Source organism: Manacus vitellinus, unplaced genomic scaffold, assembly GCF_001715985.3.
Source record: "Manacus vitellinus isolate BGI_N305 unplaced genomic scaffold, ASM171598v3 scaffold_1_pilon, whole genome shotgun sequence".
Lineage (NCBI taxonomy): Eukaryota > Metazoa > Chordata > Aves > Passeriformes > Pipridae > Manacus > Manacus vitellinus.
Window position 1 is genome coordinate 17,470,596 of NW_021939396.1, and position 19,559 is coordinate 17,490,154.

A 19,559-nucleotide genomic window follows, 5' to 3' on the forward strand; every position below is an offset into this window, starting at 1 on the left:
GTCTTGGGAAAGACATTCCTTTAGTCAGAACTGTTCAAGGGAGATGGGTGAATGGAGACCACTGAAAAGAATGGAAACGTGACACTGGGAAGAATAAATTAGTAACTATGCAAAACAAGGCAAAGTAATACAGAAATGACAATACAAAAACCCTTTCTGAGAAAGGGTACAGAATATACTTAGAAAGAAACTGTAGATGTGTGAGTTGTGATAGTCATTCAGTAAGCGTGGAAACATGGATGAGGGAGGTCTATGAGAGGTTAAGCACCAGCAGTCCAAAGAGTTCAGTATATTTGATCATTGTAATTCCAAGTGCCATAAATTATCTAAAAACAAAAAAAAACACAAAAAACCCCATCAAACAATCACACCATCCCATCTATTGAAAATTTGTCACCTCTGTCATTATTCAAAGCTCTGTCTAAGAGGTGGAAGACGTACTAGATGATTCAAACTATTCAACTCAAGGCACTGTGGGTTTTCTCTCTGCTATATATTCCCATGCAACTTGTGTGGCTTAAATCTAAACTGCTCAAGTGGTGAGGATTACATCTCTTCCTTTGGAAGTGTTGCATGCTTGGGCCCATGTTGATAGACTACTTTTAAAAAAAAACCCAATTTTTCTCCTCTCATGTTCATTCTAAATGTTCCCTTCTGCTCATTTTGTTATATTGTTCCCTAGTATTTTGAATTAAATAACATGTTTCATAGTAGACTGTTCTCATATCAGTAGAGAAACATTGTGATGCAATGCAAAGCCTTCATTATGTTTTATGTTTTTTTGGCAAAGAAACCTGGCAGGGCTGTGTCCCGAGTGTTCTAATAAAGCTCAGGAGTATTTTAAAATCAGTATCGAAATGAAAGATATATTATTCTCATACAGAGATATACTGCAAGTTCTTTTTAAGGTTAAAAAGATTTGGAAATTTGGAATTTGATTCAAAGAAAAAAACAACAAACAAAACAGCATTTTCCCTAAACTTCATTTCCTCAACTGCTTCTTATAAAAACTGTGAATGAGGAATACAGAAGTGGATGTTTTAGATTGAGCTCCTGGGTACTTATTCAGTACCTGAAAATCTGAGTTTTCAACAGTCTTTTTAACTTCTGAGGAACTGTGAAGCAAAGGATGCTTAGCACAGTCATATGCCTAAATATAAATTAAAAACCTAACTAAGACCCTTGGGTTTGTACTCCATTACCTTTTGTGTATTATGTTCAGAATTTTCCTTGGATACCTTTTTTATTTAAAGAGAATAATTTAAAGAGAAATAATTGCAGAAACGTTTCCACTTATCGTCTGATTAAATCTAGATGACCAACATTTTTTCATAGATACATTCACAGCTGAAAAAGGAGTCAGGTAGCTGAAGTTAAAATAATAATATTATCCTGGAACACAACACAATTCTAATGGAGACTAAATACAAAAGGATTTGGTTATGCCAAAAATTAAAGCCAACTTCAGTCTGTGCAAATATATGTTGAAGATGATTTCCATCTCCATATGCATGCTGGGAAGTAACACTGGAGATACTCTTCTAAATTCACACCAAAATATGAAACTTAGATAGTCTAACACAAGTCTTGAAGTGTACACTAATGTTCAAAATAAAAAACTTTCTGTGAGCACTGGTGTTTCTTGGGAGAGGGAGAATAACAAAATGCGACACATAGATAAGTTGGCAGCCCTTCTTTCTTATACTTCATAAAATCTCAGTCATCTAATTTCATAAGAGATATAGTAGAAATGGAAATGGACCAGAAAAGAATAGGACAATGGACAAATTAGAGACCTGGAACAATTTCTATATGAGGAGAGAGAGCTGTAACATACAGAACTATTAGAGAGGAGAGAGGTATGTGGGATGCTGTCATGGAAGTGTACAAAATAACTAATGGTAGGGAGAAAAGGAATAGTCAGTAACATTAAGAGATACTTTCCATTGATAAAAGTCATTTAGGTGCAGGTTACTAGATATCCTCAAGATCGATAAAGATTTTTTACTTATTAGAAAGCTACAGAGCTACAAAATGATGGGTCCCCTTAAGAACTTTGGGTTTTTAACTAGGGAAAGGAAGCACAACTTTCTTTGAAAGGAAGCACAACTTAAGTGAGGTATGAAGTCTACAAGGCCAGATTGTCAAAGATGAGTGACTTTAAGTACCTTTATTGGATTTTCAACCATAAAATAAAAATGTAAGTAAATATATTTTATATTACATGTATGTCTATATATTTTAAAAAAAGATTAGCCATATCAAGAAACCTAAAATTCTGTCCCAAGATAAGTCACAGACAGGAAAATTATTTTATTCTTCTCATAAATCATAGTGTTCTGGATTTTCCAAATTGTGAAACTGAAAAAAGTAATAATACAGCTAAACAAATTAGTTTGAAAACAATTTAGTGATAACCATTGCTTTTTGATTACAAAACATGAGATACATTTCCTCCAGTAGTGACATAATCATATCAAAAGACTTATTTTTAGATTGATTTGGGTAATTTGGGAAACTATCACAAGTTTGCCTGCTAGGAGCCTGTGAATAATATAGCTGATTAGTGTAGAGACACAGGGCTGAACAGAAACTGCTTTTGTGTAGTTTAACACTCTAAGGAGCTTTGCTAACATAGTCCCTAGAACTGGATAACAACCCTAAGAAGTCTACTTTAATGTTTCCACTGTGGCTAAGCAAATATTAGGAGAATTTCTGAAGGATACAAAGGCAAATGAGAAAGTGAAAAAAACCCAACCAAACAAAAAAAACAAACCAAAACTGAAAAACCAAACACTACAAAAAAAAAAAAAAGTAAAATAAAAGCCATACAAAGGATAAGTTTTTAAAATATAGATGAACCTAAATAGAAAATCCAGATTCCATTTTCAGTGTCAGTTTTGGTAAGAACCAGTTTTGGGATGGGGGCCACCTTGGAATTGTTTGTGAGTTCAGTTTCCAAAATACCACCCACCTCTCCCCCAGTGTGAGCAATTCTGATTCTAGAATTTCAGTTGCACGAAATCCTAATAGGTCACAAAGCCTACAAAGAGTCAAATAAATGCAGAATAATCTGGGAACTCACATGTCTCTGCCTTGGCCTGTGTCTATGGCTAAATAGACTTGTCAGATTGGCTGTGCATATTTTAGGCAGGGGCAACAACCTTGGCAGCAGCTGCTGATAAATTTCTATAGTAGAATTTCTAAACTAAACTTACAAATGAAATGGTTGTTCAGTATAGCGAATATTAAAAATAACTTTTTAAAGATGAAGTAATCTCCAAATTGCAATGTAGATGAATGCCTGAAAATTATACTTTTCCCCAACAAAAGATGAAGAAACAGAATGGTTGATGTGAAGGTCTAATTAATCACCATAGAGATGTTGCATGATTACAGTTTCCAAGCCTATAGAAGTCCTTCACCTGTAACAGGTAAGAACTGGATAGAAATCACATTATTCTTAGCAAAGGTCATAAAAGATTTTGTGATTATTGTTTTCTTTAAACTGTTCATTCCTCATATACTTTGAATATTATTAGTCTTAGGATTGATAAAGCACACTGCTGTCATTGTCAAACAGTACATCTGTAACACAGTAAATAGTTTAGTAATGGACTTTTTAAGCTTCCACATCAGATAAATTACTTATGAAAAGGATACCTAGTGCTGAGTAGAGAGTCACATGAATATTAGTAAAAAAAACCCTCAATGACAGAACAAAGCATACACTACAAATTATGTTAAGCAATAGGTAATATCATCAAAGGTGTGTATGCAAGTCCAAACCAAGCAGTTTGGAAAGTATATTGGTCCGGTAAGAAATTATGCTTCAAGCCTAATATCACAAAAGGTGCCCAGTCAAAAGCCATGTATATTTTCAAATACATTGTCTTTTTATTCCACTATAAGAAGATGGATTGAGTTTCTATTGTGTTAATATTAATTTGCATAACTTGTGATGATTGTCCAAGTACTCCTACCCACAGAACAAGGGAATGTAAAGTTCAATGGGAAAGTATATTTAACCATAAACTTATTTTCCTTTTCCACTTCTTTTTTGTTGTTTTTGTCTGTCAGACTGCATAATAATACACCTTGTTAAAACGTTTGGCCAAAACTTACATGCTTCAGAAAACTAATGGAACAGTAGAGAAAGTTTTGTTATGAATGTCTGGTTTCATGACCTCCTAGTAAAGGAAAAATGAAGCATTATCTTCCTCTTGAATGCTGACAAGAAGCTGAGCTTAATTCTCAAAATGATACATGTATATGCTAAGATTTTACCTCCCCTGAAGTGCCTATTGAGTTCATGAGGTAAATAACATGGTTAGTGGGTCTGGCATTTCAGAAAAAGTACAAATCTCCTGTTTATGAGTAGGACAAGCAAATATTTTTAAAAGTTTATTTGAATGGAATTCATGCTTTTGAAAGGTGTAGCAATTAATGTATCCACAAAAAATTAAACAATAAGTAGTTTATTCCCCTTCTTGGACTGAAGTTATTTTGATGTTAAAGTTTATGCTGAAGTGAAAAGAGTGAGAATAGAATGGCAACTTCAAAGAAATGACCTGAAGGTTACAGGCATGGGGGAAGCTCCATTGACAGAAACAGAATTACCCCAGCAGTGATGCTGCCCTACTTCATTAGTCAGACTTCAAAGACACCTTTTATAATACAAATTGTATTTAAAAAAACAAAATAAAACAAAACAAACATAAAAAAGAAATCCTTGTGGGAATACAGGACAGAAAAGTGGAAGGGTAGTTTTAAATCTTAATATTCAGACTGTGTTCAATGAGACAAATTTTCTATCATATATTGATTCAGCCGTATATTGGAATATGATAATGAGGATATTTAAATCCAATAGATTTTAGACAGCAGTGTAGAAGAGCAAGGTTGTATGACACAGGTCTTGATAATTTTTTTTCTGTTCATGGAAAGATTAATATTGGTACTCATCTGAGACATATTCTGAGTTGACAGCGTGTTTCATCTGGGACCATTTCCCTAACAATACCTTTTAATTTCTTAAGTGCATCATGCCTCCTCTTTGTACCTCATCCTTGACATTATTAAGGTTTTTTTCAACATGATGAGACATAATTGGTGAGGTAGAAACCCAGAGTACATCATATCAGTCACTTCTTTATTTTTCTTCTGAAGTATAGAATCAAACAAAATAAGATTTTGCTAGAGGTACAGAAGTTTCTTACCAACTTTGGTTGAAAGCTGTAGGTTTGATGTAGGTCAGGATTGTGCTTGAAACATGGTTTTAAGAAAAGAGTGCAAGAATGAAGTGACTCCTAATTTTTTCTTATACCAGAAATTACATTTTTGTTACCAATATTTTGTAACATACTGCAATGTAATAACAAAGCATGATGTTTTTCATCTATTATTTTTTATTTTTTTTCTTAATTAAGAAAGAATAAAAAAAAAAACAGACTTGACAAAGTGATAGTGACAACACCAGAGCTTTAAACAAAACCCTGTCTAATGCACTGAAGTCATCTGGTGTTCCACACTTATTATTTTCAGTCATGAAGTCCTACATTGATCCCCAAGGATGTCAAAGCAGATAGTTTCAGCTAAGGTTGACAGTATGTGTTCAAGAATACAGAAAACATCCATTGACTCAGTGTCTCTCTACTTCTTCCTAATTTCAAGATTTTTTGAATATGAAGTTTCATTTTTATTAAGATATACTAAAGCAGTAACAGAAATACCTTTAGCTTAAAAAGAAATCAGAAAATCACTATCAGAAAGCATCCATCCATAAAGCTCACTAACTATTATAAAGATGCATTCCATCATACGATCTGCTATTATTTATATTTTGAGAGCTGTGGAAAAATTGAATCATTATGTTGTACTCATTGTCATGGAAGAGAGGTCCCCTTATCATTACTGTAGCTCGATTCTATTGAGGAAAGTGACCCAGTGAAGTGGAAAGTACTGCAGGGCTGCTGTCAGGGGCCAGGCTGACTTCATACAGTTGTGTGGATGTTCAGTTAAACATTTACATCAGCACCAGCTTTATTGTGAGTTACTTGATTTTTTCTGTTCAGGTACTATAGATTTCTTGATTCTCCTGGAGGCTGTTTGTATTGATATGCATTTTTCAGAGAAGCTCAGAAAGCTCAAGTAGGAGGTTTTTTTGGGGTCAGTCTTACCTGACTCACCTAACATTTTCAGTGTAGTTTTAGAGTTCAGGTCAGGACTTCCTTTAAAGTCAAAACCGGCACTTTTGTAAAGTGAATTGTTTTACAATGAGGTGACTTATCCATCTGCAAATACCCTTTTTCTTCATATTATCTGCTAAATAGTAATAATATTAGTGCTGATATTTATATGATCAATATATATGTTGGGACAGATTAATTTTAATTTTGTTTTTTTTCTAACACTGAAAAAATAATATTAATTCCAAATCATCATGATTTAAAAATAGAAGTATTTTCATACCCTTATTGGGCAAGAATACCTTAATTTCAAAGCTATGTTTTATAATGAAATGCAACAAATTATATTAGGTAGTATCAAACTAGGCTGCAGTTTAACAGAGTTTCAATACTGAAATAAGTCAATTTGAATGTGCAGCATCTGAAATTTATGTCAGTGGAAAATATATAAATTTTTCAAAACAGAATTTGTGGATTCTGATATTTTATCCCTATTAACTTGTTGATGATCACAGCAGGAGGTCAATATTTATTCATACTGAAAAATGTAACATTTTAAGTATATATTTTCACATTTAAATTCTTGATTGTTGATATAACAATCAATTACCCACCCTCTTTCCTACAGTATAGGTCAGTGCCAAATCCCTCTTCACCCTGCTTTCTGAAATTAGTATTCTTCACTCACACCAAAGATATTACAGAGAATATCAGCATATATAAACCTACTAACAACACTCTTGATGTCACCCAAATGGCTTATTAGTGAAAAATTTCTTTGTATGCATACCATCCTTCAGCTGGAAACATTAAATGCACATTAGGGTGCCTGTGTGGAAAAATATAAATCAATTAAAGAAATATGGACACTAGAAATATTAAACAAAGCCAGCACTTAATCTCCTTGTAGCAGTTAGTGAAAGACATCTTTAGTTCTCCTCTCAGTGAATGGGTAGTTACTCATAAAATTGCTGTCTCAAGCAGAAACTCCTAAGGAACTGTATTGCAGCTGGATAATTAAGTGTCTTTATCTCTTTGTAAATGGACCATAAGGCATTCTATTTCAGCTCACTAATGAGGACCACTTTATGGTATTCCTAAGTGATGTCTTTCAAATGCACAGTGATTCCAAGTATAATTGTTCTTGCCAGTCACTAAGGCTGGATTTATTGGGAACCAAACTTGATAACTGTTGATAATTTATTAGGTATTAAATAATTATGCCCTGGAGAGGGTGAAAACTCACTATGTTAGCATCATTTTCGAAGACGGAGTTAATTCCTGCAGCACTACAGGAGGGAAATTCTGCTTTAAATGATTTATTTAGTAAGTAGTTAGATAGCTTGAGTGCTCTTGTTATGCAATTGTTTACCTTTCTTACTGCAGACTCTTAGAGGGTGTGTGGGAGGGCAAAGTAATGTTCTATTAACTGCTGAAACATTTCTATAAATGTTAATGTGAGACATCTAATTGGCTATAACTTTTCTCTTTCCTCCTCATGTTAAAATATTGATCTGAAATTCTTGTATGGAATGAACCTTAGTGTTCCTAACAAATCTGATGCTGGACTAGATCATAGGCTGAGTAGAATCACTGTAGCCCTACTAATTGCATTTCAGAGTGGCCTGGTAGTTATGGTGAATACTTAAGCGAGATTTGCACACCTCTTTGGGCCTCCCATGTGCAGTGAGTAGCCATTAAGTGTCAGGGGTTGAGGGCAAAGGGACTATTTCTGCTTTTGTCATTTCTCCTTGAAACAATATCCTTCCACTTCTCCATTCAGTCCAGGAGCTGTAGGGTCACAGGGTAAATCAAGATCATTGAGCTTCTCCAGCAGAATGATAAACTTGTATAACAAACAAAGAAACAAAACAACAACAAAACAACCAAGCAACCAAACAAAACTCCCAAGTTTTCCTCCCCGCTTCCCCCCTTTACCAAACCCAAATGCTTTCTGCCAGATCTCCTACTAACTGATGCATTCTGTGTCTATTGAACCAGTCTACAACCAACAGATATAGCAAGAACAGCACCACTCCTGCAAGTGACAGTCATTGCACTGTGTCTGGGGTCAAGACTGAGTGCTCCCTTAGACATCAAAAATGTTCATATATACATATATATATATACTTATACTGTCATAGTCTGAATGTCTAAATGAAGGCCAGCATTTTCCATTTTCCATTCTAATCATTCAGCAAATGAATGTGCCTGAGGAAGGAATTCTAAAGTTTTATTTTCTCCTATCTTTTAAAATACCAATGTATGTTCAAGGTAAACTCCCAAGGAAATCTTAAGTGAAAGACATGGGAGGTGTTATTTGCTTATTAATGGTCAAAAGAAAAATAGTATTTTATAAATTGTTAACAGAACAGACAGGAAATCAGAAAAACATTTGTATCACATAATTCATGATGTACTCAAACAATGTATAAATTATTGGAACACACATCTCAAAAAAAAAAGGTACAAAGACAGATGATTGAATATATGAAATAGCATTAATTAAGGATATGAGGGATACTTCAGGCAGTATAGATGATAACAGGAGAAAGCAGTAGAAATTGTAGGTGCTGCTTACTTTCATCTAAGAATGAAGGGTCACCAGTCGAAACACTGGTTAAAAGCTAGCAGTAGGAGATTGTCCACCACATGGCATGTGTATGGAGTTCCTTGGAATGGGACACTGAATGATTAAAATTCATGTGGCTTCAAAAACGCAACTGGAAAAATTAATGGAAGAAACTTTTTTCTAAGCCTACTGAATATTCAGATATTACATCTGGCAGAGGAAGTGCTTATGCTGTAAATTCCTGGATATGCTTTCTTGCATTTATGCTGTTCTCCAGTCATCTGCCTTGGACATCTGTTCCTACTGAAGAATCTTTTTTGGGCCAGGTGTTAGTCAAACTCTTGCAAAATCTTAGAGCCCTCCTGAGGAGGGAAAGGCCTAAAGGAAAAGAAAATAATGATAAAATAAGTAATTATGAGGACATAAGAATAAAAAAATCAGATTAGGTTAAAAGATCAAGTCCTGTGAGGAAGCCCATGGCTTCTACCGTCCTGATGCTGGAGATGGGACACTGGAGGGGCTGGAGCAGCAGTTTATCCTGGTGTAGCTACTCTCATTACTTTATCTGGGAACAATGGGGGCCTTGACAATACAGTTTTATAAACTAGAATCTGAAAATTTATAATCTATAAACTTGATTATGGAACAATAATGCCCAGAAGAGAAATATTTTATTCCGGTATATCAAAATGAACTTTTCCAATTTGCTATTGGCCAGCTCTTTTTGTCATATTCAGAGCAATCTCAAAATGCAATTTTAGTTTGAAAAGCATTTTCAAACTTTGTTGGAAGGAAAATGCATGTCCAAACCCCAATTCTAAATTTCCTCTCTAATCAAGTAATGTGAGTACACAACGATGCACAACAACATATCAGAGAAGACTGCTAGACTCCAAGACATGTAGAAGCAACTTTCCTATTAATATCCCTCCTTTTTTTTTTTTTGCTAAAGGTGATATTCAGACTTTATGGAGATGAAAATAAAACATAGCATTAGTACAGGAGTAAATAAAGTTGACATTAGAGAAAATTTTGAATTCGGTGGTGGTAGCTTGTCTTTACAATTATTTAGATTTGGGTAGTAAATGCATATAAGTTCACATTCAAAAATCTTGCTTCACTAGCTAGATGTTAAAAGTTCCTGATGTTTTATCAATAATAAGTAACTTCAATTTTTTTTTAATTTCATACATATCAATGGATTGTAATTTTTAAATTATTTTTCACATTGGTTATATTGAGTGATTCTGGTAGCTTTAATAATCCAGAAATATGTTTTGGAGAGGGGAAAACAGATAGTATGTAATGTGTACTTGAATCCAGAAAATCGAATCCAGAAAACATGCTTTCAAGTCCTTTTTGGAAGGCACAAATGTGCTCTTATACTGCTGTCATTTCAGTTTGTAGGCATCACTGTAGTTATCTGGAGAGTATAGCTGACTTGAAATCAGCCTTCAGGTTTCCGCCGTTCCCTGTAATTTCTGTGACATTTGCAGCACAACAGTGTTGTCACAGAGTTGTCTTGTTGGAGGGAATAGTTGGGTGTCACAGTCAGCTATTAGTTTGTAGTTTAATGTTTGTTCTCAAGTGGAGGTTGGTATATGCAAGACTAGGACACTGAAAAAACAGACTATACCTCTGGCTGTAAGTCAGCAAAAACTGTAAGTCTGCATATCTTTCCTCCTTAAAACAAAAATAATCTTCACCCGTAATCTGTCAGATCTGTTTGTGCTTCCTGATGCTAAATCTGGGAACATATATACATGTTTGGGCAGTGTTCCAGGCCTCTTCACTGGGTGTATTTGACTGACATCCTTTTGATAACATTAGCAAACTGTTCTGGATTTGATTCTTCAAAAACCAGGCGCTGTTTGCGCCAACTGGAATTTTGTTGGTGCACAGCAGCTGCACCCAAATGGCTGGGAAAGAGGTCAGAGACACAGGGTCTCCTACAGAAATGTAGGATTCCCCAGCATGTGTCTGGAATCATGACAAGATCAAGGCAAAATTTATTTGCAGTCTGGATATAGACAGACACTGCCATTTGGTAGTCCTTGAATGACCCTGTCCTGGAATGTTAGAGCTGTAGGTAAAAACCATCAATCTACCATCTTCTCCTTTTTGATTTTTTATAAGTCATTCAACTCAGGACATAAATTTTTACCTCATATGCTTTTGATAGAGCAGCTAAAATTTTATTCAATTATAGTTGCCAACAAGATATGGAGAAAGACTTTTCCTTTCTTGCCTCAAAAGCATGAAGAATTTTTTTAAGTGCCTTTTGGTATGTAGAGTGATTATTAAATTCTATAAGAAAACTAGATTTATGTAAATAAAACATTAAAACAATTAAAATATAATAATTCACTAAGACACTAAAGAAAGCTCTGCATATCTGTCCAAATAAGTCACTATCACACAGAAAAACCAACAACTGCCTTTCATTTGCTGGCAGGATCACTAAAGGACATAATACTCTGGTGATTAACTCAATCTCAACTGATTTCAGAAACATGGAAGTTCAGATCACAAATAATTTAGTAAATATGAAGGTGATTTTGTTGATTCAGTCAACATCAAGAACTGCAGTTTAATATTCTTTATTGCTTACAGACAAACTATGTTATTCATTCACCAGATATCTGATGGAGACTTGAAAAGCAATGAGATAACCACTGAACTCTCTCAAAAACAACCAGAAATCTCAATTTAAAAAAAATCAAGTCTATTATTTTATTTTTTTCTTAGTTGAGATCAGATTAGATAATTTTCATACACCTAGGAAAAAAGATAGATATTGTATGTTTTCTATTTGTACTTCTAGAAGAGAACATTAGATTACTAAATATTTCAGAAGCCATTTATTCTTAGCAGTCAACTTGTGTTTTTTTAAACCTTGGCAGAAAAGCAAACATCATTTGTGATACATGTTAGGAACTAGTAAACTAATTCACTATTGACTTGATTTTACAATTTATAGCAGATATAGTCTCACCCTACACAGAGGCACATGTAGCTAACAAACAGCTGAATTTGCCTGTCTCTTGATGTGGGAAAAGGCCTTATACATCTGAGCTCTCTCACTTGCAAGAACAGGTAAGCCTTTTTCAGAGGCTACAACCTGAGGTGCTGACCCCGGCTTTCTACTGGAAGTTAATGCCCTGTAAGCAGGTGCAGCAGAACAGCTGCTCAGCCCTGGCAGTTCACAGCCTGTGGGTCAGCAGAGACCTCACTGATTTGGCCCCCTGTGCATCCATGGGGCCTGAGCAGTTATGGATGGTACTTGCTGTGCTGCGTGGACTCCAGTCATCATCCAGGGCACTAAGGAAAAAAAAAACTGAAGGGCTGATAACTGAAAGAAACAGTTCACATTAAGTGGAGTAACACAGGTAGTGTAGCCCAAGGAGAAAGTTACTGGACTAAAAATTGACCAGAAGTCTTTTGAAAATGCAATGAAAGAAATTATTTTTCTTGTTAATTTTCCCTCTCTTCGAGAAAACAGGACTTTCCACATAGACTTCATTGCTTCAAAGGACCATCAAACTGCTTCATCACCAGTTAATTCATCCAGGAAAGACAACGAAAAAAACCTCTAAAGGGCTCCGAATTTTGGCTAAGCAATCAGGTTTAAAAAATGATAATATTATTTTGCTTGACATAGACTTATCTTTTTCTTCAGGTACATAGAACTCTGGCATAAGCATTGTATTTGAAAACAGTTAAACTAACACTAGAAATTTGTGTAAAGTCAATTAAGATCTTGAAGCTGACAAAGAAGGGTAATGGCTATGTATTTTGTTTTAGAACTTTATTTGAACTTTCTTACTTTTTCAGAAATTTACTTACACATCTACCATATGTGAGCCAATACATCATTCAGGGACTTCAGTTAATGTATAAAGGATTCAAGGTCTATGTAATGTTGTAGAAAAAACAGTCTGGAACTATAGTAGGTAAAAGTGGTTTGGAAATTGTATGGAATATTAAGTTAGAAAAACAACAGCAAACCTTAGAGAAAACATTTTTTATCCTAAAAGAACATTACCAGAAACATTCCTGAGTATTAATTTTCTGACAACTTTGGGCTGTTCTTGCAAATTGCAGTGTGATGTATTAAATAAAACTAAACTTTGTGCTGGTCACGCTTAATAAACTGTGTCACAATCTGTAATAGTGCAGCTCCTTGCAAAGGAGCTGGTCTTTTCTTCCACTGGGAGCACCAGCTCCTGAGAGAGGGATGAGAGGCACCCAAGGAAAGCCATCTTCTGGCTACAGTGGTTCCCTGAATAAAACTGCTGGTGTAAAAACAACAGGTATTGGGTTGCTTAAATTTTAGGAAATTACACATCTGCTCTCTGTGATCTTAGCCACTTCAGCTGTCTGATACTAAGAGGAAGGATGGGAAGAACTGGGCGTATCTAAGATATTTATCTGTCATTTTCACCTTTGTCTCTTACACCACAAACACCACTTTTATGGTGATTTTTTCAGTCTTTAAGCAGGAAGAAATAATTTATTTCTAAGGATGGTTCCTAGAGATCCATCTCTTTAGAAAGCTATTTTCAGAGCTATTTGCTCTGATATTAAAATCTTACTTTGTTTGAAATTTTAATAATATGAACTTTAGAATATACTCATGATTTCTTTTGTCTAACTTTCAGTTAAAAGTAAGCCAAATTCAAGTTTCCTTGATTGACTCTTAGGTAGTTATTTCCAAGAGGTTTTCAATGTGTGTATAACAGTTAAATAGAGGTAAGATAATCTCTCTACATACAGCTAATAAAATACTTTAAGACTGAAGGAAATGAATGCTACCTCTGCACAACTAAATATATTCTTTAGACAAGAGAGACTAATGTCTGCAGTTGAAACAACAGCATTAGAGAAATTCAGGCCAGGAAGAGTGGATCTATTCTAAAGCCCTCTGAAATCAATGAGGGGCTTTGCTTTAACTCCTCTAGGCTTTGGCTCCAGCCCCAAGTAATTATTCAGGTTGGACTTTGGCCACTGATACTAACACCATCTGCTTACAGAAGGTACCATGAAGTCTATAATTAACACAAATTGCAAAGATCTCCGTACAATGTCTTATCTAAAAAATGGCACCTTTGAGAGTGCATTGTTGATGTACACTTTGCTGAGGACCTCACTCCCTGCCATCTCACAGGGAAAAGTGTCATCTACTGTGTTGCCAGCACTACCTTTTCAAAATATGGCCAAGTTTCAAAGCATTGATTTTCTAGTTGAAGTTCATACGCGAATATATGAACCAAGTTTTATTTGTATTGATGGTCTTGAATAAAAATAATAAATATGTAAAAAATAAAAGGAAAGGGAGCAGAAAGGCATTTTTGTTTGCCAAAATAAAACTTGAAAGAACAATATAATACTCATAAAAGGCAAAGAATAATGTAATTTGTGTGTAAAATGTCTACCTAGAGAAAAATACAGTCTTACTATCAGGATTGGATTTCTCACTATTTTCTATTTTCACCTTTTCACAGAATGACTGAGGCAAAGCGTTTAACCTTACTTTTCCTCAATTTCCACATCTGTGAAATTATATTAATACTAATTGATCTGGCAGGAATTTGCCATCCTAAAATACTGCTTTGAGGTATTCAAAGGGAAGAGAGTACATCGAACTGCAAACCCTTGGCCTTATTGCACACCACCTGGCCTGGATAGTAGCACATGCTGTGCAGGGCCATTGCTTTGTTGCACATCAGTGTCATTAAACACCACTTTTGCAGCACAGGCCAATTCATTGAGAGTGAATAAGGTGTAGTCCCTTTTTCACCTATAATTCACACTTTCAAGCCAAAAGTGAAAAAGATGTGTCTGTCACCAGACGATGAGTGTGTCTGGAGGACTTTAAATATTTTTTTCTTATTTTAAGGATTAATGAAGTGCTGGCTGAACCCTGCACAGTGCTTAAAGACATGTTTAACTTTAAGAATCTGAGCAGACTGATGGACTTCCTTGGGAATACTGATGTGCTTAAAGTATGTGTTCAGAATGAAATCATATCCTTCAGCATTGTGTGGGGTCATGCGACTTTTGTTTGTGAAAGTGAAGGAATGCTCTCAGATTTTACTCCTTCTACAGGGAATCTTCTGGTTGTTCAAGACTGGGATCCTTGACATTTTACACTCCTGATTTCTCAGCCCAGACTCATATATGTGGTCTGCCTACAATATACAGGATCTGGATCTACACTGATGTTCTACCATTATCTGTTTTCCTGTGCTGAGCCAAAAATGAATTCTATAAATCTTGACTTTAAACATCTGACTTAAGTAGCACTGATTTTTCTTTTTTTCCACTAACTATATCTAGCAACTTTTATGTACATAAGTATGAAAATAACTAAATTATTCTCTTCCAAAAAATAAATTTAGGTGAGTAGCTGCCTTGCCACAACCTCCTACGCTGCTAAAAGGCATTACTTTGTGAAGGGCACAAGCTCTCTCCTTACGGGGTCTGCATTGTCTTAGGTGTGTGTCAGATTACAACACTGAACAAGTTTTGCACCTCCATGTGCCACCTGTGGGACATTCTTTGTCAACTTCTCACATACAGCTTGAGTCAGAGGCAGCACCTGCAAGGGCACAAACCTTTGCACTCGGAACTGACTCTCAGTAGATGCGATGCTCTGTTTAGCTATTTACATCATGACTTACTTCTGGTGCCTACTCTACTACCAAAAGTTTCTTACTAGTTCTTTACTAAAATTTACCAAATGCGCAAACTTTGTAAGGACCACAATACAATTATTACTGTGGAGAGAAAGAATACAGTGTGCAAAAGTGGACTTCCTAGGTACAGAAACGCTTAAGAGTGTTGTTGTAACTTATATTATCATGTTTTATGTTTTGCAGTTTTACTAAAGAATGCAAAAAAGGAAGAAGAAAAGCCTTTCAGAGACTGTGCAGATGTATACCAATCTGGTTTTAACAAAACTGGGGTCTACACTATTTATATTAACAATGTGTCAGATCCTAAAAAGGTAAAGACTTGGTTTATTTTCTTCTTTGTTAATATCATGTTGCTCTGGACTTAAAAGAGCATTTAGAGACTTTATTGAAGTTCTCATTCTGCAAAGTATTATATTGGTATAAATAACTTGGGTTATATTCAATCTTTAAAAAAATTACAATAGACTGAGAAAATTATTAACTGTATTATTCCAGACATTCTTCTTTCCCGCTGACAGAGAATTCTTCCTAAGTTCCAACATATACTCGTAGCTGACTCGCTTCCTCCCTCTTGGCAAGCTCAGTTGAATTGGGCTATGACTGCAAATAAATCTGCGATAAAATTGAGAAGGCAATTTGTAAAGTGTGATAATGAGGAAGCTAATGGGAGGGGATTATCTGGTAGCACAGGGAAAGAAATAGCAGAATGAATAGTTTTTAAAGATAAGGATTTACAAAAATCTTGCTTCTGTTGTAGGGAACAGAGAAGAGTGTTTTTTTCTGTAAAGAGCACAATGTACTGAGTGTTAGCACTGCTTGAGATGATGAAGCATTTATAATCCCATTCTTCTCCAAGAAGAGCCTTGGGAGGGTTTTTTCAAGGAAAATGAAACACCAATTTGTAAAGGAGACCAGTTTTTTGGAAGGCTTTTGTTGCTACGGTACCTGAGTCAGTTGAAGTTAGGAACATGAGAGGATAACCTAAGCCTAAGTTATCCACAGAGGAAGGCTGGCTGTCCCTCTGACAAGGTACTATTGGGAGCAAGCCACCAAGGCTAAGGGCTGATTACCTGGGAGAGTGAAATACAGTGATGTCCATAAAGTGGGCCAAAGAGGAGAGAGGGAACCACTTCTGCCTGGTGAATTTATTCTTACTGCAGTAAAATGTTGACCCTGTAAACAGAAAAAGACTGTAACAAATATTTCCAATGTTATTGTTTATAGTAAGTTTATGATCATATTAAGATACGTAAAACTTGTTTCTAAACTGAATTTGGTATTATTGGAGGCCTTTGGAAACCTGTAAATGTCAAGATATTATAGTTTACCAAGGAAGGTGGGAGGGTTCTATGGGCCAAGATCAATATAATTCTGGTGAATATGAATGGAAAAATAATTGACATGACATAAAATACAGAGATCCTTTTAAGTGTTACTGAGCAGGATAAGAAAAAAAAAGCAATTCTGCAGAATCTGTTCCACTCAGAAAAGAGAGGTAACACCTATGCCCAAATTGCATATACCAATTGGCAGTAGCTTTTCCTAGCCTTACTGAAGTTCGTATACCGTGCTCAGAAGCTGGATTGCAATTAAAACCAGTGGTTATCTGAAAGCACTGTGACACCGATGCTTCTGGTATATTTACCTTAAACCCACTTCACCGTCAATATAAGGACAGTGACACAATGGAAGCCACCCTGTGTTTACCCTATATCCCTGTTTACAGACACTGCTATCAATCAATACAGATAACATAACTCAGCTGATATAACTGCATTATGTTTTTCTGGATGGTTCCTGTTTTAGCAAGAAAATGTGGGAGTGTGTGTCTCTGCGCATTGAGGGCATTTCTGCTACCACCTGTTTCTGTCTTACCCTACTGATAACACAGCAAGAGCTGATCCCAGGCATGTTCATGTTAGTCAAGTGAGAAGTGTGATTGCTTTAACAGATGTTTTTTTCAGACATTAAGGTCATTTTAACATTCTCCAAGGTAGTGCTGTGCAGATACCTGAACTAACTCTGGCTGAGATAGCTTCAAAATTGTATCAACTCAGCACTGTGCCAGGACTAATTAGCCCAGAGGCAGCACCATGCAGACACAGTTAGATTACTCTAATATCCTGATAGGTACTCCATGGAGATGTACTTGCTTGTTTAAAGCCAGATTAGTTTTCTGGATTACCACAATGCAATGCACAAACCTGACATGTCTTAAGAGACCTAATATATTGTTACCTTCTGTAATACTCACAGCCACCAGCAACTAACTCATTCAAAGTAATTTTATACATCAGGTCACAAAAATATACCTTCATTTCATTTTATGTTTCCTAAGGGATGCTTTTTAGAATCCGCATATTCAGTAGAAAATACCCTTGTCATATATAAAAACGTTACTGTCAGTTCTAGTGTTTTGTTGATTTTACATTCATATATTCATAGAAAACTATCCTTAATGCATACAGCTCCCTACCATTTATATATCTCATTTTTACATGCTTAAAAATTTAGACTACAATTATTGTTTCATGTTCCTAGACTCAACAGTCCATTAATCTAGTTCATTAGTCTTCCAACCCTGCACCAAAAATTAGTGATTAATTTCTGTTTAAAAGAATCTTAATAATATTTCATTTTTTTGATATGGAAAGAGAAAAATATAGAACTAACTATTAAACTAATTAGTTTGTTTACTTTGATGTGTGTATGTGCAATGTCTGATAATGTGGACAAATGATTGTCCCTGAGCAATAGTGAAAGAAGAGTCCTCTCAGTCCCCTGCAAAGATGGGGTCAGCTATAGGGGAAGCAGAAACTTCTGATGCACACAGGAGCAGTGGGAGTGAGGTTGCCACCATTTTGAAGTGGAAGGAATCATATCACCTTTGGGAGCAGAAGCAGGGCAGGGGTGATGCTCTGACTGTACATGGAACCTCCACATCTCCCCTTCGATCAATGTATTGACTCTCTCACTGTCTCCTCTAATGCTCTCACAAGCATGACTTTTACCAACTTCTGGGTGCACTGCACTGAAAGTGTTATCAATTGCTAGTGAGGTCTATATATTCTGAGTCTTTGTGACTCTGCAAAAGCAACATCCACTGTTGCCATGAATGCGGCCTTCGACTCCTCCCCCTATACTTTCTGCTTGTGGACTTCCTACCAAGGAAGGTAGGAAGCATACCTGAAAGAATTTTAACCCATTAAAAGTATGCTAGCCCCTTATACTGTGGAAACTGGCATTCTGGCATGGTTACCATCAGACTCAGTTTTTGCGTAACAGAAATGCATTCCCTGAATCTCAAATGGCTGGTCTTGAACTTGTCGCTCCATGACAACAATGTAGACTTGTAACGCCCTAGTGTGCATTTACTTAAAATGAAATTTGTGGTAATTCTCTGCCTTCTGTTTACTCTCTTTAAAATTGAGCTTATCTCTGAATGATTATTATAAAGTTTTTTATAATTTAGTTCGTAAAGCTAAAATAAGTAGAAAAAATCATATATTTGCCTTTTAGAAGTTTGAGAAATTTTGCCCATGCATTTAAGGAAGGGCAAGAGTGCAATATTTTGGATGGTCTTTCAATCTGAATCAGGTTATTTTATTAATTATAAACTCAGATTCTAGATATACATGCAAATTCAAAGTCACTTTTCTTTATCCTTTTCTTTTCTAATGGAAGGTTAAGTATTGGAACATGTTAAATGGTGTTTAAATGGCTGAGTGCCTTGACCTTGTCTGGGACAGACAAGTCTAGAGCTATGCACAGTGAAGATCTATAATCAGCTTGGAACTCCTGTTAATACAGCAGTTGTTTCTGTCTACCACTGTGGAAAGTGCCAGACCACACAGTGATAGTGAAAAATGTGCTCCTGGCAAACCTTTCTTTCACTGTATAGTTTTCACTTTCAATTTGATATATTATTCAGAAAACATCGAAGTCTTTTTATAGGTATTTTATTATATTTTAGTACGAAACCCCATAATTTATGTGCACCTTTAAAATGAATAGTCTTAATACGGTTGAGGATTTAATGCTTTAAAAATTGGCAGTGGATTCATGGGAGCTTGCAGTGGCTTATAAATATAGTAAATCCAT

General features: G+C 35.5%; 1 protein-coding gene across 1 annotated transcript in view; it reads left to right on the forward strand.

Annotated features, from left to right (window-relative positions):
• The window catches only part of ANGPT1 (angiopoietin 1), a 155,228-nt gene that overhangs the window by 79,533 nt on the left and 56,136 nt on the right, over positions 1-19,559 (forward strand). Inside the window, exon 5 of the mRNA XM_008923178.2 lies at positions 15,642-15,769. Coding sequence (XP_008921426.1) covers positions 15,642-15,769 — 128 coding nt within the window. The remainder of the gene's footprint in view (positions 1-15,641; positions 15,770-19,559) is intronic.